The 24,261-nt window shown below is 57.7% G+C and overlaps 7 protein-coding genes across 7 annotated transcripts; 4 read left to right on the top strand and 3 right to left on the bottom strand.

Annotated features, from left to right (window-relative positions):
* Nucleotides 1–1,203: 1,203 nt before the first annotated feature.
* On the top strand, nt 1,204–2,631 carry BKCO1_3000027 (epoxide hydrolase; the record flags this gene model as incomplete). Its single annotated transcript, XM_020273905.1, has 2 exons — nt 1,204–1,703; nt 1,788–2,631. 2 exons carry the CDS (start codon nt 1,204–1,206, stop codon nt 2,629–2,631), a joined length of 1,344 nt encoding a protein of 447 aa, XP_020129779.1.
* Nucleotides 2,632–4,268: 1,637 nt separating this feature from the next.
* BKCO1_3000026 (s-adenosylmethionine decarboxylase proenzyme) lies at nt 4,269–5,902 on the top strand (the record flags this gene model as incomplete). Its single annotated transcript, XM_020273904.1, has 2 exons — nt 4,269–4,386; nt 4,437–5,902. The coding sequence occupies 2 exons, from the start codon at nt 4,269–4,271 to the stop codon at nt 5,900–5,902; spliced, it is 1,584 nt and encodes a 527-aa protein (XP_020129778.1).
* Nucleotides 5,903–7,067: 1,165 nt separating this feature from the next.
* BKCO1_3000025 (glycoside hydrolase family 43 protein) lies at nt 7,068–9,210 on the top strand (the record flags this gene model as incomplete). The annotated part of the gene is made up of 4 exons (XM_020273903.1): nt 7,068–7,472; nt 7,646–8,237; nt 8,429–8,602; nt 8,660–9,210. 4 exons carry the CDS (start codon nt 7,068–7,070, stop codon nt 9,208–9,210), a joined length of 1,722 nt encoding a protein of 573 aa, XP_020129781.1.
* A 464-nt stretch (nt 9,211–9,674) lies between these two features.
* On the bottom strand, nt 9,675–11,576 carry BKCO1_3000024 (polysaccharide lyase family 4 protein; the record flags this gene model as incomplete). The annotated part of the gene is made up of 4 exons (XM_020273902.1): nt 9,675–10,607; nt 10,698–10,823; nt 10,873–11,321; nt 11,375–11,576. 4 exons carry the CDS (start codon nt 11,574–11,576, stop codon nt 9,675–9,677), a joined length of 1,710 nt encoding a protein of 569 aa, XP_020129780.1.
* Nucleotides 11,577–12,855: 1,279 nt separating this feature from the next.
* BKCO1_3000023 (transporter avl9) lies at nt 12,856–15,360 on the bottom strand (the record flags this gene model as incomplete). Its single annotated transcript, XM_020273901.1, has 10 exons — nt 12,856–13,974; nt 14,026–14,163; nt 14,219–14,259; nt 14,308–14,479; nt 14,526–14,605; nt 14,657–14,720; nt 14,772–14,799; nt 14,850–15,092; nt 15,140–15,247; nt 15,302–15,360. 10 exons carry the CDS (start codon nt 15,358–15,360, stop codon nt 12,856–12,858), a joined length of 2,052 nt encoding a protein of 683 aa, XP_020129783.1.
* A 1,437-nt stretch (nt 15,361–16,797) lies between these two features.
* On the top strand, nt 16,798–21,359 carry BKCO1_3000022 (calcium homeostasis endoplasmic reticulum protein; the record flags this gene model as incomplete). The annotated part of the gene is made up of 2 exons (XM_020273900.1): nt 16,798–17,176; nt 17,233–21,359. The coding sequence occupies 2 exons, from the start codon at nt 16,798–16,800 to the stop codon at nt 21,357–21,359; spliced, it is 4,506 nt and encodes a 1,501-aa protein (XP_020129782.1).
* Nucleotides 21,360–22,325: 966 nt separating this feature from the next.
* Nucleotides 22,326–23,500, bottom strand: BKCO1_3000021 (isoflavone reductase family protein; the record flags this gene model as incomplete). Its single annotated transcript, XM_020273899.1, has 2 exons — nt 22,326–23,393; nt 23,471–23,500. 2 exons carry the CDS (start codon nt 23,498–23,500, stop codon nt 22,326–22,328), a joined length of 1,098 nt encoding a protein of 365 aa, XP_020129785.1.
* Between the last annotated feature and the right edge of the window lie 761 nt (nt 23,501–24,261).

Here is a 24,261-nt window from a genome sequence, read left to right as displayed (position 1 = left end):
TCTCTTGCTGCGAAAGCTCGCTGATCGGCAACCGATGTACACAAGTAGCCCGTTTTCCTGCCGTGTTTCCCGCGTCCTTTTGCACTGCCACGCTGCTCGTGTGGCGTTCTGGACTCACAATCCACGTTCTGCGCTGTTGTGGCGTTCGTCCCGTCTGTGGCGACGACCCTTCTTCTGTGGCGAAACGGTCGATACGACATGTGATTGGCGTGAGTGGGGGTGCTGTGGCCAATTAGGTTGCTTGGAGGGAGCATTGTCGCACGGTCGGTTGACAGCGGAACGCGCAACATCTTTTTATGTGGACTGACCGGGTTGGGACTGGGGCTGAGGGGGGAGGAGCAACGTCCGTTGTCGCCTTTTTTTTTTCCTTTCCGTTCCCTTTCTGGGGGGGCATGGGGATGGTCATGATGATAAATGGAGTGTTCGCGCCGGGTGATGGGCGGAGGACTTTTTCTGCTTTCTTTTTCTTCCTTCCCCCGTTCTTTCTTCCTGTCCTACGTTCTCTCCAATCTGAGTGGGTAGTACATACATACCTTCCTGACTGCCCGTCGTCGAGGCAAGCTAGAGCTATGGGTACCATATTCTCGGACTCGGCAAATATCATCACACCTCCACAGGGGAAGGCTGACCAGATTGGAAACGACGATTGCCAGGACGATGCCCTTGCTGTGGAGCCGTACAACATGCACGTGTGTGCCGCACAAGGTCTCCTCTCTCACAGCCCTCTGCTAATGCGGCATTCGTCGGAGAGCAGGTCTCGGCCAAGTACCTCGAGTTGACGAAGCGTAAGCTCGAACTGACGCGACTGCCGCACGAGCTGGAGCTGTCGGAAAGCTGCGGGTGGGCGTACGGGCCGCCCAAGGCGGTTTTGGAGCCGTTGATTGATCATTGGTAATATAGATTGACTATTTCCTATACCCATTCTGGAATCTTTCTACAGAGGACATGGGTCTTATTCAGTCTCGATGGGCTCTCCGTTCATGCACCGAAATCGAAAGGTGGAACCAGGCAAGGGCTGCCTTAATCGGCGGTCATCTTGACGAAGAGTTCGATCCTTTGTTCTGCAGCGTTGCGCTTGCTACAGCCTGCTGCCCACCCAGTTTGCTCTCGCAAAAGTAGTGCATACATATCTAGCGTCTCGCCCTTTGCAATTTTCTTTCATTAATTGCCAAAATAGACGTCCGTTCCCGATCGCGATCCCCAATGGGAGAACAAACCCCCGCTAACGGCTCCAAACCGTTCTTTTCTCCCAACAGGATATGCGACTACTCCTGGCGCGCCGAGGAATCCCACTACAACGCCGCACTCCCCCAGTACCGCACCGCCATCACCGTCCCCTCGTCCGGCGAGACGCTCCGCGTCCATTTCGTCCACAAGCAATGCCAACTCGGCGAGCTCACGCCGAGGACGTACGTCGCCCCGGGCGACGCGGACCGCGTCGTCGTGCCGCTGCTTTTCTGCCACGACGTGCACGCGTCGTCTTTTCTGGACGTCAGCGGCGTCATCGACGCCTTGACGACGATGACGGGTGGGGGAGATGGGAGAGATGTCGCGTTCCACGTCGTTGCGCCGAGCGTGCCGGGGACGGGGTTCAGTGATGCGAGTGACGAAGAAGGGTTTGGAGTAGGTGAGACGGCGGAGGTGTTTGATGCGCTGATGAAGAGGTTGGGGTATGGGCGCTATGTGTCGTTCGGAGCCGGATGGTATATGATACCCAACTGTCCTTTCTTTACCTCTGTTTTTTTTCCCCTCGAAACAAGATGACTGACTGGCATGGGTGAGACCAGGGGCTTCACTGTCTGTCGCGCCCTCGCTCTTCGGCATGGCCCTGACAGCTGCGTGGCCATTCACGCCGCGAACCCCGCGTCTTTCTTCCCGCCACCTTCGCTGCGGAAGTCGCCGCTCGAATGGTTGCGGTACCGGCTGGCACGGGCGACTGGTGCGCGCGTTCCGGGATTGAGCTTTGGATACGTTCCTGCGGATTTTGACAACGACCATGACGTCTTCCGGCCTACTACTACTAATACAACTACCGGTGCCGGCGCCGGCAAGACTAAAGTGGCGGACGAGGAGACTGCTGCGGCATCAGACATTGTTCATCTGAAGAACGAACGCAGCGGCAGAGAGGAGATGGGAGGAGAAACGGCTTGCGGCGCCGCATTTCGTCCTCAGACATTGACGTATGCGCTGTGCGATTCGCCCGTCGGATTGCTTGCAAATACGCTGGACGTTCTGCGGCCGTGCCTGACGGCAGGACGGCGGGCTGGGTACATGAGCGCGGTTTGGACGCCTGCCACACTGTTGAACTGGACCATGATGCGGTGGTTTCCGGGCCCAGAAGCGGGGTTCCGGTGGATGCAGAGAGCAAGGAGGGACAGTGAAATGGGCGGATTCTTGTGGAGTGAGCGTAGCAACGTGCCGCTGGGAATCAGCCAATTTGGTGCGCAGAGAGGTGTCGGAGCGAGGTGGGATGGTGTTCTGAGATGGGCGCGAGCATGGCAGAATGTGTGCTGGGCGAAGAAGAGAGAAGGTTCGGACGTGATCAGGCCTGAATGGGAGAGTCCGGAGGAGTTGGTTCAGGACCTGCGGGAGAGTTTTGGTGCTGTATGGCTTGACGGGGGCGAGTCATGACGATGGCTGGAAACATGTTGCAGAATGGTGTCGCTTTCTTCCTTTCCTTAACGCATCATCTCCTTCGTATATCCCAGACGTCTCACTTTGCGAAGAAAAGTCATAGAAACAGGATGAATACGGGCAGGGCACCAACAAGCACTCCTATTTCTTGTCATGACGGCGCTGGGCACCGAAGCATGCTGGGATGCCGTCAGATTTCGGTTTCGGCCCGTGAGGTATTTAATGGACCCCGTCTGTGCGGCGCGGCTCTGGTTCGACGTTGGACTCGTTGCTAGGAGCGATTTTCCGAGTGCATATCAAGAGCAGCACACGGGCGTACCTGCAGGTATAGGGGGCGACGACGGAAGCTTCGTGCGCGTGCGTGTGGGCTGACGGCGCTGTGTATGTCGGGGGCCGCTCCCCGGATCGAGATTCAGGCAGGAGGCTCGAGCCTGGATTGGGCGGCAAGCAGCCGGGACAATAGTGCGGAGATCTTGGCAGTGGGTAGCAGCCACGGCGGAGTTCGCAATGCGCCCGCGGTTGTGGTGGCCTCAAGCAGAGAAGCGTGGGGGGACCACGGTTCAGGCAAGGCCGGGTGAGACAGGAGGGTTCTGGAAAGCAACGCGGTTTGGGCATGTGGCGGGATCGAGGCGTTGGCGCTGAATCGGCGGGCGGCTTCGTCGCGGCTGGTGCCCGGCCTGTGACGCACTGGCGAAGAAGGCCCAAGCACTGATTGCGGAGCCACACCGAAAATACCCTCACACGACTCCGCGCCCTGCTTCTGCTCCCAATCACCACTCCAACCTCCTTGGCCCCGCCAAAAACATTGCAACACCTGCGCAACCTCACTGCGACTCCCCTTCTCGAGGTAGCCTCTCCCTGTCTTCACCTGCCGCCTGGAGCGCCGCCCGAAGCTGACCGCGCGCCCAGGCTCCCTTGGCCTCACCTCCCAGCGCCGCGTCAAAACCAGTCAAATTTTGACTGACGCGGATCCATTGCGCATCCGTCGCGAACCATCCTCCAGCACACCCGTCCCGTCGGTCACGCTGGCATACCTTCCCTCCTCTGCGAATTCGCTTCCTGCCCGGCTGTAACCAGCCACGCAGACTCCCGCCCTCGTAGAACCATTGCCTGAGTCCATGCGTCAAGAGGACCTTCTGCGTTTCCTGTCCAAGCCCGCGAAGTACGTTGGATCGCTCCCTGCTCCCCCGCTGATGTCGCGTGCTAAACTTTTCCCCAGGCCCAGATAACACCCTCCACGCCTCCGTCTTCATTCCCAACCCCACCGATACAAACCTGAGCAGATCTCCTCGTCTGCTGGACCCGATACTTTGCCAGGGTATCGGAATCTGACAGTTCGAGGACTACATCGACTGACGCCATTCCTCCGCGGAAAGCGTACTTTATTTCCCTCCGCATTCGCCCTCCCTAACGTCCTTCCGAGGTCGTTCGCCACATACTCATCCATTGCTGCTGGCAATAGCCAGCCTCCTCCTTAGTCCACCCTTTCGTGGGCCTTCTCCTTCAGGCGAATCCGCACCATTCGCCTGGGCGGCAGATTGTGCTTCACTGCCCTGACAGCCATCCCTCTTGTTTGAACCTCCAGCACCGTTGTACTGAGAGACTAGGCCCAGCCGGTCCACCAAGACTCGGAGATGATCGCTGAAATCCCCAAGAACTATACCCATTCTCCGTCCTCGTACAATGGCACGCCGCATTTGACCATCAACAAAGAGGCTACCGTCGACCTCGACTCTTCCACTGCCTTCGAAGGTACCGACACTGCATTCATCCTGAGCGCTAATAAGCTAACGGCGGTACAGGTCCTGAGAAGCTCCTAGAAGTATGGTTTAGTCCGTCGGTTAACCTGTTGCCGGCCACGGCTAGCCCCAATGGGCTGAAGTCGGTTCCTGCGGAAACATGGAAGGAGATGCTTGACCTGGTCAACTGCAAGGTTCTCTCCATTGTCGAGTCGCCCGACGTAGATGCCTACCTCCTTTCGGAGTCGAGCATGTTTGTCTGGAAGCACAAGCTGGTCCTAAAGACGTGTGGTACTACCACTCTGCTGTACGGCCTTCCCCGCATGCTGGAAATCGCGCTCAAAGACGCTGGCTTCCCCGGCATCCAGGCCGATTTGGTCAAGAGCGTCCAAGCCTCTGCTACTCCGTACCGCGTCTTCTACAGCCGCAAGAACTTTCTTTTCCCAAACCAGCAGCGCGGGCCCCACCGCAGCTGGCGCGATGAGGTCAAATATCTGGACAAGATGTTCCTTGGTGGCAGCGCCTACATGATCGGCAAGATGAACGGAGAGCACTGGTACTTGTACATCACCGGCCCTGACACTCGCCTTACCCCGCCGACTTCGCCGGAAAGCGAGCGTCACCCCGAGACCGAGACAAAGTGCCTGAATGTTCCGCGGCGGGGGATGGTGGCTGGTATGGCCACTGATGAGGCGCAGGACGAGACTCTGGAAGTATTGATGACCGATCTTGACGAGGAGAACGCCCGGCAGTTCTACCTCGAGGACGCGAGTGCGGTCGCGGAAGGTCGCTACTTCCAGAAGGCCCGTGAGGCGCGCAAGAGTGCTATCAAGAGCCTTGGTGTTATCCATGAGGATGGCTCGGCCGAGTCCAGCCTGGCGGGCAGCACCCTTCTCAACGGATCCAACAACGACAGCTTTGATGTCTTTGAGCAGACTTCGTCTGACCACAGTGGGTTCCATTCGGACACGTCGGACGACGATCTGACCTTCCCCGAGGAGCTCACGACCGAGGGACACACGCTTGGAACGGTTGTGTCGGAGTCTTGCGGGCTTTCGGATGTCTATCCGACAAGCAAGTACCCCGACGCGCGGGTTGACGCCTACCTGTTCACTCCTTGCGGCTTCTCGGCCAACGGCGTCATCCCTGCTCCTGGTGGCCCTGACGGAACGGATGCCACGCACTACTTTACCGTCCACGTTACACCGGAGCCGGTATGCTCGTACGCCTCGTTCGAGACCAACGTGCCGGCGCGTCAGAGCGGTCGTGAGACTGCCGACATTGTGGAGCAAGTGGTCAAGATCTTCCAGCCCGGGCGTTTCAGCGTCACGCTCTTCGAGGCTAAGCCTTATGGAGATGATAGTCTCGCATCGGCTGCTAAGCGTAGCGCTCGCATGGACAACATCAAGGACTACAAGAGGGTTGACCGGGTCATCCACGACCTTGATGGGTATGACCTTGTCTTCCGTTACTACGAGCGCTTTGATTGGAAGGGTGGGGCTCCCAGGCTCGGAGAGATTGGATGCTAATTTGAAAGCCGTTGCCGGGGTCCGGGGTCTTGGGGGTGTTGGGACTGGTCATTCTTATCCGTCGATGTCTGTTATTACCGTCACTACCGTACATACACTTTGCTATTTGTAGCTTACTTGCTCAACATGCAAACTGAGAGGGCAAGAGGTCAGAGGCACAATTCTCCTTTTCGGATCTTTTATCGGCAAACTATACGGGCCTTTTTGGGCTTCAATGAAAATACGGCCTTGCTCTTTTTAAGTGGATATGAGTGAGGTTCAAGATGCGGATGTTGCTCTCAACGTCAAAGGCGCGCGCCCAACAACAGAGAGCTGTTTGCACGGGCTACCGTGGTCGCCACGGGGCCTAGTTTTACTTATTTAGAACGAGGCGGGAGCGGGACGACCCTGCGCCGTACGGCGCTAAAGATGCAAGGACTGTCCTTGATAGCTGGTGGTGTCATCGGCAGTGCCCGAACTAGTATTTGCAAGATCTAGAACACATCAAACCCTTTAGCAGGTGAGTACCATGCAGCGTCAGCGCCCATGCCGTGTATCTGATATGACTATATTTAGTGCAAGGGATCGGCCTACTTGCCGAACATACGTGATGTCGTGCGGCGCGTATCTGCAACCGCAAAGCCTCATTGCTTCTCTTATCCTGTCCCGGCGCGCTCAACTTGATGGATCATTAACTAAACTGTTGAGGTTGCCTACTCTAGCAATAGTATCTGCTATAGCCACTTCTCGCAGCAGCGTATGAACCCACCACCTATCTACCCTATTTTCCCCCTACCCTGATATTTGTCTAATTCCTTTCGTTTTCCTTTCCTCTTCTCTCGCCACTTAGACTGGGGAAAATCCATAATAGATTTTCTGTATATTTCTTAACTAGGGGCCTGATCCATGCTGTTCTGATATGCGTTTAGAGCCCAGGAGAATTATTCCGTTCAAGCACCGCGAAGGCCTGCTAGCACCTACGCCACACTCCGCAAAATGTGGGGCAACCTGGATCGCGGGGCTCCACGACCATTCTCAGTCAGATCCCAGAACTTAAAAAGAGAGGAGCATCTGCTGAAGCAAGAACTGCTCCGAAAGACCTCATGAAATCTCGATCCACCAGCCTCGACCAGCATCAAACTCGAAAGTGGTCGAAACAGCCGCCTCCCTAGCTAGCACTAGCAAAATGGGCCTCTACAACAACCCCATCCTCGCCGGCTTCAACCCGGACCCGTCCATCGTCCGCGTCGGCCCGGACTACTTCCTCGTCACGTCGACGTTCGAGTACTTTCCGGGAGTCCCCATCTACCACAGCCGCGACCTCGTGTCGTGGACGCTCGTCGGCCACGCCCTCACCCGCCGCTCGCAGCTGGACGTGCGCACGCCCGAGGCGGGCGGCGGCGTGTGGGCGCCCACGATCCGGCACCGCGACGGCGTGTTTTACGTGGCCGCGGCGTGCTTCGATCGGTACCGGCCGCAGGCGGATGACCGCGTGTGGCCGAGGGGGTTTTGCGTGTGGACGAGGGATGTGTGGGGAGAGGGGGGCTGGTCGGAGCCGGTGTGGTTCGATCAGGTGGGGTTCGATCAGGATGTATGTCTTTTTCTTTTTCTTCTTCTTCTTACTCTTCTTCTCCGTCGGTTCCTCTTTTTCTCTTTCTTTCCTTCTTTCTTTCTTTCTTTCAATCCCTCTTCCCCCCGCCCCGAGCTCTTCCTCTCTTCCTCTCCGTCCCACACAAACCTCCCAGACTAACCCACCCCCCACAGCTCTTCTGGGACACATCAACCTCGCCCCCCACCGTCCTCCTCTCCACCACCTTCCGCAACACCGACAACACCTCCCCTCCCCAGCCCCTCACCACAACCACCACCACCACAACCACAACAAAAACCAAGAACTTCTCCATCCACCTCTCCCCCACCTCCCTCCCCACCGGCCGCGCCCTCGCCCCTCCCGTCCTCGCCCGCTCCTCCCCCGTCGGCCCCCGCGTCGCCGAGGGCGCGCACCTCTTCCGGCGCGGCAGGTGGGTCTATCTCTTCTCCGCGGAGGGCGGGACGGAGGGGGCGCACAGGGAGGTTGTTTGTCGGATGGATGTGAGCGGGGATGGGGATGGGGATGGGGGCGGTGAGGGGGATGGGGTGTTTGGGAGGTTGCTGAGGCGGGGGGAGGAGGCGTGGGAGGTTGGGCCTGTGGTTTTGGGAGAGGGGTTGGGGGATGATGGTGATGGTGGGGAGGAAGGGGAGGTGGGGAGCTGTGGGCATGCGGATTTGGTGGAGGACGAGGGGGGGAGGTGGTGGGCGGTTTTTTTGGGGGTGAGGAGGGGGAGGAAGGGGAAGGGGAAAGGGGTGTCGGTGTTTGGTGCGTTGGCTTTTTTTTCTCTCTCTTTCTTTCTCTCCCTCCCTCTCCGTCCCTCCCTCCCTCCCTCCATCCCTCTCTCTACCTCTACCTCTCCCTCTATTTCTTTCTTTCTTTCTTTTTTGCGGAGAGCGGGAAGAATGGGGATCAGATCTGTTGTTTGATGATGCTACTAACCATTGGCCGCTTTTTAGGGAGAGAAACGTTTCTCGTGCCGGTGACGTGGGTGGATGACTGGCCGGTTTTCAATGCCGACAGGAAGGTGGGGCTTGTGGGTGAGGCAGAGGGCCTGTATCAGCTTGCGTCCTCGCCAGCGTGGCGGGATGATTTTGCTGCCGAGAAGATGCAGCTGGGCTGGTATCGCAAGAGTGAGTGCGGCGGCGCATAGGTACACTCTCTGGTGAAACGCTGACAGATGCTGCCAGACACGCCGTTGAAGGAAGACTACTCACTCACGGAACGGCCTGGCTACCTGCGGTTGTATGGTGGTCCGTACACGCTCTCCACGCCAGCTTGCCCGACTGTGTTTCTTCGCAAGCAGACGCATGATCCGGTGACGTGGGAGACGAGACTGTCTTTCCGACCGGACTCTTCAAAGACTGAAGCGGGCGCTGTTGTGTACTGGAATCAGCACACTTACTCGAGTATCGGAATTCGGAAAGCACCAGAAGGCGGGCGGATAATCCGAGTCCGTCCTGCCGAGGGAGAGGCAAAAGACTTTCAGCTGAAATCGTTGGACTCGGATGTTGTGCTGACAATCAAGTCGGATGATGGGTACGAGCTTGGATTCAAGGAGTTCGGGCTTGAGCACGACGAGGTGGAGGTGAGGTGGGTGGGACGGGTGAGCAGCGAGATCATGACAAGAGATCCTTCGGTTGGAGCGGCTTTTACGGGCATGATGCTTGGAGTATACGCGTTTGGCGAGTTGGAACAATGCTTTGCGCCGGCCGATTTCGAATATGCGACATCCTACTAGCTTTGCGGTTATAAGTCACCTAAACTTCATGGGCGGATCAAGTTGAAAGTGAATCTACAACAATGTTGACGGTGGAAAGACTTCAATCGCAAGAAAAGGCGTGTCTATAAAAACCCACCGGCACACTCCATCGTTCACCTAAGGGTCTTCGGGCCTATGGTGCGGGGTGTAGGCCGTCATGGGTATCAGGATTCCATGACCCACCCCACCACCTTACCCCGCTGGGATCAAGGGGGAAAATTCCTGAAAAGGGATTTTGTAGGGCTTGCAGCCACTGATAGCCGGTGGCTGATCTCCTGACTTTTTTGCCCCCCTCCCCCCCTCATAATCGTTAGCTGTTGGGTCTGACATTTTGCTCACATCCTACACTCCCCGGTTGCAACAGGCTCAGAAGAAACATCGTTCCGCATCTCTCAATATTACTACCCGGGCCTCACTTCAACATACACAAACAACAACACCGCTCACACCCACTCCAAAAGCACACTATCCCACAACCACCCCCTCCACCTCGTGCTCCTCTCCACCACAAAACTCAGCGAGTTCCACCCCTCCCCCAGCACCCCGGCCCCCACCTCAAACTCATACAAATGCCACTCCCCCGCCACCGTCGCGCTGCGATACAAGCCCGGGTCCGTCGGCACCGCATCCGTCGTCAGGTTCCCCACCCTCGTCCCACCATTAATAAAAATCCCCGCGCTGCTCCCGCGACTGAACCCCGCGAGCGCCACGCTCAGCAGCGCCGACCTGTTGCTGTTGTTGCTGCCGACTACCTCGAACGCAATCTCCCACGTCCCCACCGCCGACTGCGCGAAATACCAGTCCGTCCGCGCGTCCGACGCGCCGACGGTGAAGGTCAGGTTCGCGGGCACGCGGTCCACCAGGCCGTGCGTGTAGGGGCTGCCGCCCAGCGCGAACTCGGCCGCGCGCCGGTCGACGCCGCCGAGCTGGAAGACGAGCTCGCGACCGGTTGGGACTTGCCAGTCTGGAAGGTCATTCAGCGCGACGGTGTCAGTGGAGATGGCGACGTCGTTGGCGACGTATGTGGACGTGAGGTTGGCGAGGGGGTTGGCGCCGTCGGTGGTACCGTTGAGCGCGCCGGGCCACGCGTACAGCGCGTAGGTGCCGGCGCGGACGTGGTCGAAGGCGAAGCGGCCCGCGGCATCGGCGGTGGCGGCGTAGTTGTAGAGGGCGCCCTGGTCGAGGGTCGTCTTGTTGGAGCGGTTCTCGCCGAGGAAGACGGCGGCGTGGGCGGCGGGGCGGCCGTCGGAGAGGCGGAGCGTGCCGGTGACGCGGGCGGCGCGCGTCTGGTAGGCGGCGTCGGCGAGCCAGGCGTAGGGCCAGCTGGCGAATTCGAGCGCCTGGCGGGAGGAGGCGTCGGATTTGGAGCCGTCGTTCTGGAGAGGGAGGAAGTGCGTTAGGGGGGGGATGGATCATGGATGGATGGGTTGAAGGGTGGGGAGAGAGATGGGACGACGACGACGTACCAGATACCAGAGCCAGGGGCCGAAGATCTTGCCGTCGGGGAAGTCGTCGGCGGAGGAGGCCATGAAGTGGGTGCCGTGCACGACGTTGAGCTGTACGGCGTCGCCGGTGGCGGATTCGCGGTGGACCTTTTTCGTTAGCGTCGCACATGTTGGGCAAGGGGAGGGGGGATGGTACAATGAGCTCTTGCTTCAGGTGGTCGCCGTTGAAGTAGTCGGTGCCGGGACGGATGTACCAGCTGCCAAAGTCCTCTCCGTAGACGCCGTAGAAGTCGATGTCGCGGATGAAGGCGCTCCAGTCGTACTTGGTGAGGTAGGTGCCGTTGGCGAGCTCCCACGTCTCGTCCTGGACCTTGGTGGCGTTTTGATACAGATACCACGGCGGGAGGGGCTCGTCCTTGATGTGGGTGCGGCCGTTCGGGAAGGTCTGGTTGTCGAGGCGGAAGAGAGACCTGAAGACGCCCAGGGTGGGGAGAGCCCGGTTCACGAAATACTGGTATGCGCCGGGCAGATCCTCGAATATGACCCAGTGGAATTCGCCCTGGTCGGCGGTGAAGCTGACATCGATGTAGTCGTCGCCACGCGCCACAATGTCGGCCGAGGTGAAGACCAGGTTGTTTTCTCCGTCTGGTTTGGTCAGCCGTCGTGTGCGGGAGCTTGGTTGGCAGCGGGTGTAGTACTGTAGCCGACATAATGACCAACCGCTTCCCCGATGATATCCTTGCCCTTGTAGTACGCAGGCTTCCCATAGACGGAGCCCTGGGTGATGTTCCAGAGGTCGTTGCCGATGACCCAGCTGCCGTTCAGCGTCTGCAGAAACGGACCTGCAGCCGCGCAGAGCTGCGAGAAGAGCAAGCTCAGGCCAATCGTCTTACCCACCATTTTCTCTTTTTTGGAAGGCTTCACGCGGCTTGCGTGTTGTGCGGAAGATCCGAGTCCATTTTTATAGTCTGCTCCAGTGCTGCAGGAACAGGCGGGTCGAGGACGATGGCGTGCTCGTCCCTCATATTGTCGCGGGGATCCACTCCTCACACCATTGGCCAGAGCCCACTAGGTATCCCCGCCTGTCCCGCGTCGCGCAGCTGCAGCCCGCCTTCAAGCGAAGGTTCAGCCTGATATCTGCCGAGTCGATATGCACCGGGGGCCTGCATGGAGCCACCGCAGCATTCTGTAAGGTACGACGACGTTGACTGAAATAATGACACCAAGCGTTGCCGGAATAATGTCATCCGCCGCAAGACTTGGCTGATAGGAGGCCAGCCGGGAGACAGCTCAATCGGGACCTTCGCCGAGCTTGGCAAACGAGACACCATGGACAAATGCCGGAGACCGGCTTTCGATTTCGCTTACAGCGTCGCGCCATCGATTGCTTCCATGTCGTATCTGATAATGAGTGATTCCCCCTTGCCACCTGTCCATGTCACTTTTTCCTTTCGATGAACGGTAAATTCCCACAACCTCCGTCACAGGACTGTCACCCTCGGTACCTACCGCGCCACAGACGATTAAAAAAAAAAAAACAGGGTCCTTGACCAAGATAGGAATGCAGCTTTCCTGTGAGAATTTTTTTTTCCGTTGCCTGAAGGGCGTACTGGTCATGGCAATCCATTCTTTGAAGCTCGGAACGAAGCTCGGCATCCCTCAAGCAAGGAGTCGTTGGGATCAAGCGAAGAGTGTCGGTTGGTTTTCGTCAAGAAGGACGCAATAAGGCCAAACTCAAAAGCAGACAAGCTTTTGTGACCCGCATAAGTCCCATGAAATCTTTGATCCTTCCACGTTTCTAGGCCAAGACGCGTCTCGTAGAACTCGTCGAGGGAGTGACGGCACGAACCAGAATCATTCATTCATCCCAAGTTTCTCCCACCTTTTGTCATGGTCATAAGTCGTTGTGTGCGCCGACAGCACAACTGGTGCTGTCTCATACGTATACCGCAAATCATTTCCAACAGAGAAACATTCAGCCGCCGCCGACAACTTGCAATGCTATGCAGAAAGATGAAACACGTCGTCCGCCGTTTACTGTCCTTTGTAAAACTCCACCTCGAACAACAGATTAGCCTACCAACCAGAAGGTGAAATCGAAGGAAAACGTCGGCCAACATGCCAGCCAATATCTCGGCAGATTACAGGTGAAGGGGGAAAAAGTCGAGTACCATGATCACTACTTCGCTCCCCAAGCTTGTCTCGCACGTTCTACTTCCTCGTCAAGCTCGGTTTTCTCCCTCTCTTCTCTTTCCCTACGACTCTCGCCTTCCCCGTCACTCTTCTCATCCTCATCTTCTCGGCCTTTAGACGCTGGTGCATGCGCTGCCGTAGCTGTCGAATTCGCCCCTTCGCCGTGTGAGTTGTTCTTAGATCCCCCGTCAGAAGAGGCCACTGTCGACTCAAGGGACATCCTTCCATCAAACAGGATCTTGCTTTCCATCGGCGAAGATAGTGAGTAGGTGCTGCCCGTCGGCGACGCGAGCGGCACCGGCGACGACGCAGAATTTTCCGACGCCGTAGACTTGCGCCAACCTGCTCGTTTCTCAGATGCCCACTGACTCCAAGACGAAAGATAGGCGCTCGCTCGCTCGGTGCGCGTGCCACCAGCCACACTGGCCGTCGGTGAGTCCCTGCCGTCTCTCGCCTCCGTGGCCGCTTTCTCTGCTGCCACGCGTTTGTCTTCCTCGGCCTTCTTGCGCTGTGCCTCACGCATCACCTCAATGTCATTCCACAGATTGTTAAACGCCGTGGAAACCTTCTTCTGGCCCTCGGCAAACTGTTTGTTGATGGTCTCTTTCCCGTGAGCGAATCGTTCGTCAAGATGTAGCGCTTGGACCTGTGCATTCAGTCGCCGTTGCACGTCTTCCATGGTAAGACCACCGCTGCAGGGGTGTTCGGGGGTGACAATGTCAAAGAGGTGCTCGTCCGTGTATTGGTTGAAGATGCGGAAGTTTTCCGTTCTCATCCAGGAGAGGATGAATTCGTTGTTGAATTCGGCAGACGGATCGCCGTCGATCTCGTCAAGGACGGGGCTTTTGGGGTCGTCCTTGTGGGCTTCGCGGTACAATCGGTACTTTGTCGCCGAGAGCAACGCGAGGAGGTATTCTTCGAACTGAAGGCGGATGAACTCCTCACTGCCAGCATAACCAAGAGTGTTTGGCCGTCCGGGGTTGTTTTCATCCCACGTGTCGTTCACTTGCTGGGTCATGAAATCAATCCATCGCCGATCTGGAGTAGATAGTCCAAGAGCGGAGCGGAGCGAAGGGGAAGAAATGGTTATGACATCATCATCAAGCTGCATTGGGAATTAGCAGATGCTCGGCAGTCTTGACAGGTGGGGCAGTACATTGATCAGAATATCGCTGTATCGGTCTTTCTGTTGTAGCAACAAGGAGTTTGTCGAACCAACAATGTACGATTTGGTGTCTCTGTCAGCAAGCAGATCGAGCTGCTGCAGCGGTGTGTAGGGCCCAAACAGGCTTCCCTAGATGGCGTTAGCACCCGACTATCATCAACAGTGGATCCAGAAGGGCAACAACCTTTCCGAAAAGCTGAAGAGGCAATCCCATGTACGCCAACACTGCTCGCCAAGTCAGTCCGGCTCACTCGAGAAGGTCAAAAATCATACGTGATGCGCGTTCGCTCGTCTTCAAGGACGTAGGCCTTTGTAGGTTTTCTTCGTAAGAATTGAAGGCTGGATCGGCCGAATCGTGAAGCTGGCGGATCAAACCAGGGATCAATGACACCAGCGAGAACTGGAGGAGGCATAGGCGCTCGCAGTTGGAACCAAAAAAGAGCATCTACAACGGTCAGCAAACGACGAGCGGGGCCAAGTCAGATGCTTACCTTTGGCTGCAGGAGACAACACTTGAAAAGGACTAGGGTTTGCTGCTTGAATTCGCGAATGATTTCGCGGAGCGACAGGCCTGGGGAGCAGTCAGTCGAGTATAGGCGCAGGCGAGAGAGGGGCGGCGCACCGAAAAACTGGTCCCGCTCATGTTCCCGGTCCTTGAAAGTCTTGGCCAAGCTGTCTTGGAATCGCTGTACACGTTCAGTATAGGCTATGGCAAACGGTCGTCGGAGGCAACTGACCTGAAGGATTTCCAGGTCGGTAAAATCCCTGAGGGCTGTCAGCCTTGCCCCACCTAGCCCACAGCTTGTTCCACGAACCTCTGGGCAAACCAGGCCTTGGTGACAACGGAGAGCTTCTCGCGCAGGTGGCCGAAATGTTGTGGGCTGTCGGAGATGACGACGACGGCTTTCTGGACGACGGAGCGGGTGACATCGGCGGGGCGGTCGATGAGCTCGTTGGCGTCGAGCTGGCGAGTGCAGGCAATGCCGAAGAGGGAGGTGGCGGGGCTGTCAGCCGTCCGTTCGTGTCTCAGGGTAAAGTAAGAGAAGTCCTCGGTGGCCCTGGAGCGGTCAGCGTGCGTCATCGCAATCCAAGGCTCGAGGCTCACGCGTGGGCGCCGTCGGACAAGGCCATAAACGGCAGCAGCGGCCAGTCATTCTCCGCCGAGGGATCAGAGCCATGTTCGACACCGATCCACGTCTCTACTTCAGGGCCCCTGTGGGGGCGTCAGCGGCGGGCGCAGCGAAGAGGTGGCGGGCGGGACACGAACCGGGCGTGGTGAAAGTCGACGATGCAGACGATGGGCGGAAAGGGAGAGCGGGGGGCCATAGTCAAGGCATAGCAGAGCCTCAGCGCGCCTGCGTGTGGAGGCCGCGGCGGGTGCGTGTGTTGCGTCCAGCCTTACGAGCTGCCCGCCGCGCTAGCTGTAAGCGGCAGCTTCCCTGCGCCGATCCCACGCCCGTGATAGGCGGGGCCACGAAACCGAGGGATGGCGGCCGCTGTATTGAGAACTGACGTAATCCGCCAACGACGCGTCGCCCAGGCCGCCGACCGCGTCGCGTTCAACACCATCCACACCACTTGCCCGCCACGCCGCTGTCGTCGCGGTTGCTGCGTCGCCAGCCATCGCCAGCCATCGCCAGCCATCACCAGCCGTTGCCAGACCCACGCTCGGCCGTGCGCAAGTGACTCTAGGCCGGATCGAGTCGTTGCGACGCTACCCTAGAATCCAGCCCGCCACTCGTCAAGGTTGCCTTGGGCCCTCATCGTGCGCCTGACGATCCATGTTTGCCGCAGGCACGCTTGCAACTCGGGGGACCAAGTCGCCAACATGTGTCATCCGGCATGTGCCCCAGTTGCCCCGCCTCAGCCCGGGGGAAGAAGCTTCAGTGCGAGAGCCCAATGCATTCTCGACGGTAGCATGAGCACGCATCGTTGCAGCCGGCTGATCTCCTCTGCCCGGGCCGGGGCCTGTCTGCCTGTCTTTCCCTGTGAGATTTGATGTTGCTGAAAATTTAACCACCAACCCCCTACTCCACGTGACTCCACGTGCCTGCGTTCCCCCGGGCCAGATGCTCACTTTCTTTAGTTCCTTTTCCGTGTTGCTAGGCTGGCTCCAATTCTTGACCATGTCCAGTTCGGGTACTTCCAGTCGCCTCATTCTGCGATTGAGAACGCGCTAGCCGACTTCCATTCCCCATGAGATTACCGAGACGGCCAACAATGCAAGCAAACACAAGCAACACAAGCACCGCCAAGCGAGAAACAAGCCGCCATGCTGCGTGTGTGGAGCTTGTCTGCCATGTCGCTGCTTGTCTCAGATGGGCCTGTCGTGTGCAGCTATACAGAAAATCCACCGCAAATCTGCATCTTTTGCACAAAAGTCTTCAACCAGACCCTGCGTGAGAGGCTCTTACGCTGTCCGTCCGAGCTGCAGCCCTTCGGCCCCTCGCGTTGCGTTCCTGTCATCTCTGCCACCCCAACGCTAATCTCGCCTGCCGTTCTGGCCTCCAATGTTGTGTTTTGTTTGGGCCTCTCGGGATACCGGAATGCCCGCATCTCAGCTCTTGCACTTGTCCACAGCGTGTACAAATTGCAGCGAGCATGGCCTCCGAGCTCTCATCTTCAGCAACCTTCATTCGCTCACTTGCCTAGCCGCCTGCACCAGCGCTCTGCTTCACACTCGGGATCCCGACCTTTGGTTGCTCCCTTTGCACCGAGCACGAGCAGCGCTTTTCCTTCTTTTTCCCACAGCGGAAGGCAACCATGCGTGCTGCCGTCGTCGCCCCTCTCCTGGCCTTGGCGGTCCATGCCCGCCCCCAGGGAGATTTCTCACCTTCCGATGGGGACTTCTCTGCCGACCCCACTGACTTCTCCGTCACGGACTTCCCTACCGACGTTCCTACGGATGAATTCTTCAATCCCGACGATGGCACCTTTAATACCCCAGTGATTCGGTCAGCCGCTCAAGTTACGCCGATGGATCCCGGTTTCACCGAAGGCTGTTGCGAGACTACCGTGGTCACGGAATCGACCACCACCGTCGTCAACAGTTACACGTCCGTCTTTGATGGCCAGGAGCAGGTCTTTACCTACACCAGCCTCATCTATGGCGAGAGAACTCACGTCTACCCTTACCCCACCCGTAAGTAATACCGCTTCACGAACCCGAGCCTTTGTTGCCATCCTGACGCGTTGCAGAGCCCTACTACGGGCCAACTTACGGGCCTCCTGACGTCACTCCTTACCCGGAGTCGCCGTACGATGAGCCGTATGGTGAGCCGTATGGTGATGACTACACCGAATACACCACCATCTACACGACCCAGTATGACGAGATCTGCGAGACTGGTATTCGTCCTCACGAGTACACCATCACGGACAGGTACCACGGCCCGTCTTATGGTCCCCATTCTCCGGATTGGTGCCCGCCGGGCTTCACGAAAACTGTCACCGTCTGTGATACTTGCGAGGACCACTTCACCACCACCTTGACCGTCCCTTGCGATGAACCGACTGGGTACTCCGAGCCTCCTTACGGTCCGTCCGACGATGAGTCTTCTTCCGGCTGGTCTTCCGACGATGAGCCTTCCCACGGCATACCCTCTCACGGTAAACCCTCCCACGGCAAGCCCTCCTACGGCAAGCCCTCCTACGGCAAGCCCTCCTACGGCAAGCCCCCCCACGGGAAGCCTTCCTACGACGAGCCTTCTGACCATGAGTCTTACGACGGGTCTTCCGACGATGAGCCTTCCCACGGCAAGCCTTCCCACGGCAAACTCTCCCACGGCAAGCCCTCCTACGGCAAGCCCCCCCACGGGAAGCCTTCCTACGACGAGCCTTCTGACCATGAGTCTTACGACGGGTCTTCCGACGATGAGTCTTCTCACGGCATGCCCTCCCACGGCAAGCCTTCCCATGGCAAGTCTTCTTCTGGCTGGTCTTCCGACGATGAGCCTTCCCACGGCAAGCCCTCCCACGGCAAACCTTCCCACGGCAAGCCTTCCCATGGCAAGTCTTCTTCTGGCTGGTCTTCCGATGATGAGCCCTCCCACGGCAAGCCCTCCCACGGCAAGCCCTCTCACGGCAAGCCTTCCTACGACGGGTCTTCCGACGATGAGCCTTCCCACGGCGTGTCCTCTCACGGCAAGCCTTCCCACGGCAAGCCTTCCCGCGGCGAGCCTTCCTACGACGGGTCTTCCGACGATGAGCCTTCCCACGGCGTGTCCTCTCACGGCAAGCCTTCCCACGGCAAGCCTTCCCGCGGCGAGCCTTCCTACGACGGGTCTTCAGACGATGAGCCTTCCTACAGCGAGCCTTCCGATGACGAGTCGTACGACAAGCCTTCCTACTCCGACGACGAGCCTTCTTACGAGTCAAGTTACGAACCGACACCCTACCAGCCGTCATACTACCCGACGCCGCGTCCTTACCCGCCTCATATGCCTCACAAGCCAGCCCCTAAGGGCTACACGCCTGGTGCCGAGTATTATTCCGAGTCTGCTTCCGAGTCTGATTCCGAGTGCGATGAGTGCGGATCTGGTCCCGAGTCCGGTCCCGAGTCCGGTCCCGAGTCTGGTCCCGAGTCTGGTCCTGAGTCTGGTCCTGAGTCTGGTCCTGAGTCTGGTCCTGAGTCTGGTCCCGAGTGCGATGAGTGCGGATCTGGGTCCGATTCCGACGAAGATTACTCCAAGACCACTCCAGACTATGACAACTCATACACCGAGAAGCCGTACTGGACAACGCCTGAGCCCTACTACTCGACTCCTAAGCCTTACGGCAGCGACGCCGAGAGCTCTAGCTACGGGGATAACAAGCCCTACGACTCGGCGCCTGACTCTTACTCTAGCGACTCAGAAGGTTCCAGCTACGAGGACAACAAGCCCTACGACTCGGCGCCTGACTCTTACTCTAGCGACTCAGAAGGTTCCAGCTACGAGGACAACAAGCCCTACGACTCGGCGCCTGACTCTTACTCCAGCGACTCAGAGGGTTCTAGCTACGAGGACAACAAACCCTACGACTCGGCGCCTGACTCTTACTCTAGCGACTCCGAGGGTTCTAGCTACGAGGACAACAAGCCCTACGACTCGGCGCCTGACTCTTACTCCAGCGACTCGGATTCCAGCTACGAGGAAGAGCCCTACTACACAACTCCCGAGCCGTACTACACCCCTACGCCGTACTACACTCCCGAACCGTACTACACTCCCGAACCGTACTACTCCCCCAAGCCGTATTACACGCCGGAGCCCAAGCCCGACTACACCAACGATTACGAGCCGGACTACAACACTGATGACTCCACCGATTGTGACGAGTGCTCCGGAAAGTCTTCGGGTGACTACACTGACTGCGACGAAAACTGCTCTGGCGGTTACTCTTCTGGTGACTCCACCGATTGTGACGAGTGCTCCGGAAACTCTGGATACGAGTCAGAGTACTACACGACTACCACCACTACGGAGTGTGATGACTATGCTACGAGCTACCCTGAGGAGCCCTACCACACGCCGGAGCCGTACTACACGCCGGAGCCGTACTACACGCCAGAGCCGCACTACACGCCAGAGCCGTACTATACGCCAGAGCCTAGTCCCGACTACACCAATGACTCCGGTCCGGACTACAACACTGATGACTCCACCGACTGCGACGAAAACTGCTCTGGCGGCTACTCCTCTGGTGGTTCCACTGATTGTGACGAAAACTGCTCTGGCGGCTACTCTTCCGGTGGTTCCACCGACTGCGACGAGTGCTCCGGCGACTCGGACTACGAGCCTGACTACGAGCCGACTTACACCACCCCTGAGCCGTACTACACCCCTGAGCCGTACTACACGCCGGAGCCGTACTACACGCCTACGCCGGATTACACCAACGACTCTGAGCCGGACTACAACACCGGTGACTCTTCCGACGACTCGGATTACGAGCCCGACTACGAGCCTGCGTACACGACTACGACGACCACGGAGTGCGACGACTATGCGACTGACTACCCCGAACCGTACACGACTCCCGATTACTACACCCCCGAGCCGTACTACACGCCTACGCCCGACTACACCAACGACTCTGAGCCGGACTACAACACCGACGACACTGATTCGGACTACGAGCCTGACTACACCACGCCTGAGCCATACTACACTCCGGAGCCGTACTACACGCCTACGCCCGACTACACCAACGACTCTGAGCCGGACTACAGCACCGATGACACTGATTCGGACTACGAGCCTGACTACACCTCTGCCGAGCCGTACTACACCACGCCCGAGCCATACTACACTCCGGAGCCGTACTACACGCCTACGCCCGACTACACTAACGACTCTGGACCGGACTACAACACGGATGATACTGACTCGGACTACGAGCCCGACTACACCTCAGAGCCGTACTACACTCCCGCGCCTACGTACCAGCCAGACTACACGGGCGGCTACGACTCGGGCACCGACTCGGGCTACGACTCGGGCTACGAAAACAGTGCCACGTACACCATCACGGTCCACGAGTTCTGCTCCACCGGTCTCCACCCCGCCACGTACACGGTCACCGAGGGCTGCAAGCACACGTGCACGTCCGAGTCGGATGACTATGTCCCCAAGGGCTGGACAACCACCGTCAGCGAGTGCAACAGCGGATGCGGCCCCACGCCCATTACCGCCACGCTCACCGTCACCTGCCACAAGTGCAACGACGACAATGATTACGATTACTACACCTCTGCTGACTATTCCGCCCCTGTGGAGACTCTTCCTACCTCGTACTATGGCTCTGAACCCGAGGTGACTGATACCCCGTATCCCAGTACCGACACCGACACCGAGCCCGGCACTGAGAGCGAGGGTGAAGGCGAGCCTGGCACTGAGAGCGAGGGTGAAGGCGAGCCTGGCACTGAGAGCGAGGGTGAAGGTGAGCCCGGTGCTGAGAGCGAGGGAGAGGGTGAGCCCGGTGCTGAGAGCGAGGGAGAGGGTGAGCCCACTGAGAACGAAGGAGAGGGTGAGCCCGGATCCGAATCTGGGGACGAAGAAGGCGGTGCTCCTGACGCCACTTCCACCGGCGGTGATTACCTGGCTCCCAGTGACACTCCTACTGCTGACAGTGGCGACTCCGGTTCCGACGCTGCTCCCACTGACGGCTCTGACTCGGGTGCCGCTCCTACTGACGGCTCTGATTCGGGTGCCGCTCCTACTGATGGCTCTGATGCAGGCAACAGCGCCGATCCCTTCACTGGTGCTGCGTCGACCGTCTCCATCTCGGTGGCTGCGGTGGTGCTCGGCGGTCTCTTCATGTCGCTGTGCTTCCTTCAACTGTAAGAGCATTTGGAGCGCTGTATTCAATCGTCCCAGCATGACCGGGGTTCTCGGCGGCAAGCAAGCACGCATGCGTTATTGCACATTACCTGTGCAGTTTTATCACTCGGTATTTTTGTCACAAGTTTCGTTTTCGACACTGAGATTGCAAATTTTGTCTTTACCTTTCTTTTCTTCCCTTCGCTCGAATGTGTTGGAAAATGTACTTTAGAAAAATGGCCTGCTTCCTTGTGTAGATAGGCTCACCCCTCGGTTGTTTGCAGCATTTGATTGAAAGGATGAGGAGGAAAAAAAACATGAAAAAGATGGCATGGCGATTGCTTCTTTGGCTGGCGATTGATTCTTTGGAGGATTTGTTGGGATATAGGTAATACTGTAGTGTAGCATGAATAATGAGATGGTAGCGCCCAACTATCGTGCTTGGTTGTGATCCGTTGACTGGTCTTTGGATATTTTCCATCACCCGCTGTTTCCCTCAATCCGCCTGTGGCTAACATGACTGTGGTAATTTAACAGGAACAAGCGCACTCCGATATCAAACAATCGCAGTCTCTGCTAGCTTATTGCATAGTCAGTCACACTCGCCTTTACAGTGGGGCTTGCGGACACCCTCGCAGCCTGTGACGTACAAAGCATTTTCTCTGTACACAAAGTAGGAAATGTAAGCGGCTATCATCAAAGTCAAATCCAATCAGAACGCGTTCCCGAATGTTTCGTGAATATTGAATGCCTTCGGCACATTCCGTCCAGGGACAAATCTCCTACGAGGATACATGCTACAGGCACACTGGAACAGGAGGAGGGGTTGTAGTATCGAATCGAGAAACCCTTGAAGCCTTTCTCAGAGCAACCAGTAGCACATGGCAAGTCCAGATCCCGTGGTCCATCGGCTCGGGCCACTGCCTCCCCTGGATAAACAATCTCAGTCCCTTTGCCCCCTTCTCCCGGTCCCTTCACACATGATCCCTCCTACTCGTTGTCCCAACTATCCGAAGTCACCCGCTCTTTCAGATTCGCAGCCTCCAACGTCTGCCGCACAGCCTCCCTCACTCCAACGGGCTCCACTCCCACAAGCTCATTCTCAACCTTGTCCCAAAAATTGGCCGCGCTCCCTTCCTCGTTAAACTGCCCACTCAGCGTCAACCCCCTCATCGCCTTCTTAACCTCCCCCTTCTCCAACAACTCCAGCGCCTCGGCCTTCATTTTCTTGATGTCGACCCTCTCGACGTCGAAACTCTCCCCCAGCTCGGCTTCCAGAGCTGCAAGCAACGCGTTCTGCGTGACCCCTTTGACGCCGCAGATGAAGACGGCCTTGTTGGCGATGCGAGAGGGGTGCAGTAGCATGTTGAGCAGAGCGGCAGCGATGGTGGGGAGCGGCGTCCAGCAGGCGAGGTTGTTGCCCGTGCCGTAGATGGTAGCTTTGCGGCGGGCGATGTCGAAGCCCGCGGGGCCGCCCAGGAGCCCTAGTGTCATGCAACCCGGAATCAGCGATTCAAGTTTCCGCAGCAGAAGAGTGTCCCCCTTCTCTCTCCCTCCCTCTCTCTCCTTTTTTTTCTCCTCGTGTTGGAGACGAGCAGCGGGTTGCTTCACAAACAGTACAAAGCACTCACACATATCAAAAAACGGCCCCCCATTCAGCGCCGCCCACGCGATCCTCCCCTCCTCCGCCAGCTCCTCCAAATACCCCCGCAACGCGACCTTATCCCCCACAAACGATGCCGGAAACACCGCGTACTGCGGCGTCAGCACGTCGGTCACGAACTCGCTCGGCACGAACAGCCGCACCCCGGCGTCGACGCTCGCGTCGACGAGCCGCTTCTGCGCGTCCCACCGCACCTGCCCGCCCGGCACCAGCGACAGCACCGCGTCTTGGCCCCGCAGCGCGTCCGCGAGCGAGGCCCGGCTGGCGTAGTCGACGGCGATGACGCGGACGCGTGGGTCCGGGGGGTGGTAGGTGCCGCGGGTGAGGGCGGTGATGTGGAAGCGGTTGCTGGAGAGGAGGAGCGGGACGAGGTGTTTGCCGATGTTGCCGCCGGCCTGTGGGGGGGAGAGGGTGAGTTTGGGTGGTGGTTGGTGGTGGTGGTGGTGCTTTCGCGGGGGCTGGGGCTGCTTACGCCGACGATTGCGATGTTCTTGAGTTCCATGGTTTTTTTTTTTTGGTGGTGGACTGGAATCTTTGAAAGGAGAATGTTTTCTTTGTTCGTACGAGTCTGTGGGTAGCTAGTCTTTATATATACAGTTTGCGGGGATTGATGTTGTCTGGAGGATTCAAGGCACCGGCGTCAGCGCGGCAGCCTAGTGTGCCTGTTCAGGCACCGGATCCTACCACACTACGCCACAAGCCACAGTGGGGTGCACATCCGGAGTCGAGACCCTTCCCGATGTTGTCCGTGCGAGCAACTTTGCGAGACATCAACGATGAGCAAGCTGATCCATAGAATGAGTGCAGGGCGTGAATCATAATACGCCGCCGCTGTCTCGCTGATGAAATACATGCAAACAACTTTATGTAGGAAGCCGCCGCGTGAAACAGGGCACTCTTTCCACCACGCTCAATAGAATTTAATTGTAGTCCAATAGAGGAGACAGCCTGACACGGCAAGATATCCTTTGCGTATAATGTGAAACAAGATAATAAAGACTGATGAAGACTGATGAAACTCAAGGGGGAAAGCATACATCTTACTTGTTGATCGGCATGCCGGCAACCATGCCTGTTTGCTCAGCTCGCGAACTCCTGCATTTGGTCGTTTGCTTGGGTCCGGTTAACTGGGCAGCAGCGGCGTATATAATTTACGCCTGTCTGCCATTCTTCTATGCATCATTCTGCTGTATACCTCACACACACACACACACACACATATATATACTTTTCTTTCCCAAATTATTCGAATTGTCTTGAATT

This window comes from Diplodia corticola (assembly GCF_001883845.1).
Source record: "Diplodia corticola strain CBS 112549 chromosome Unknown scaffold30, whole genome shotgun sequence".
Classification (NCBI taxonomy): Eukaryota; Fungi; Ascomycota; class Dothideomycetes; order Botryosphaeriales; family Botryosphaeriaceae; genus Diplodia; species Diplodia corticola.
Note: the sequence above shows the minus strand (reverse complement) of the source record. Positions and strands in the feature narration are given on the sequence as shown.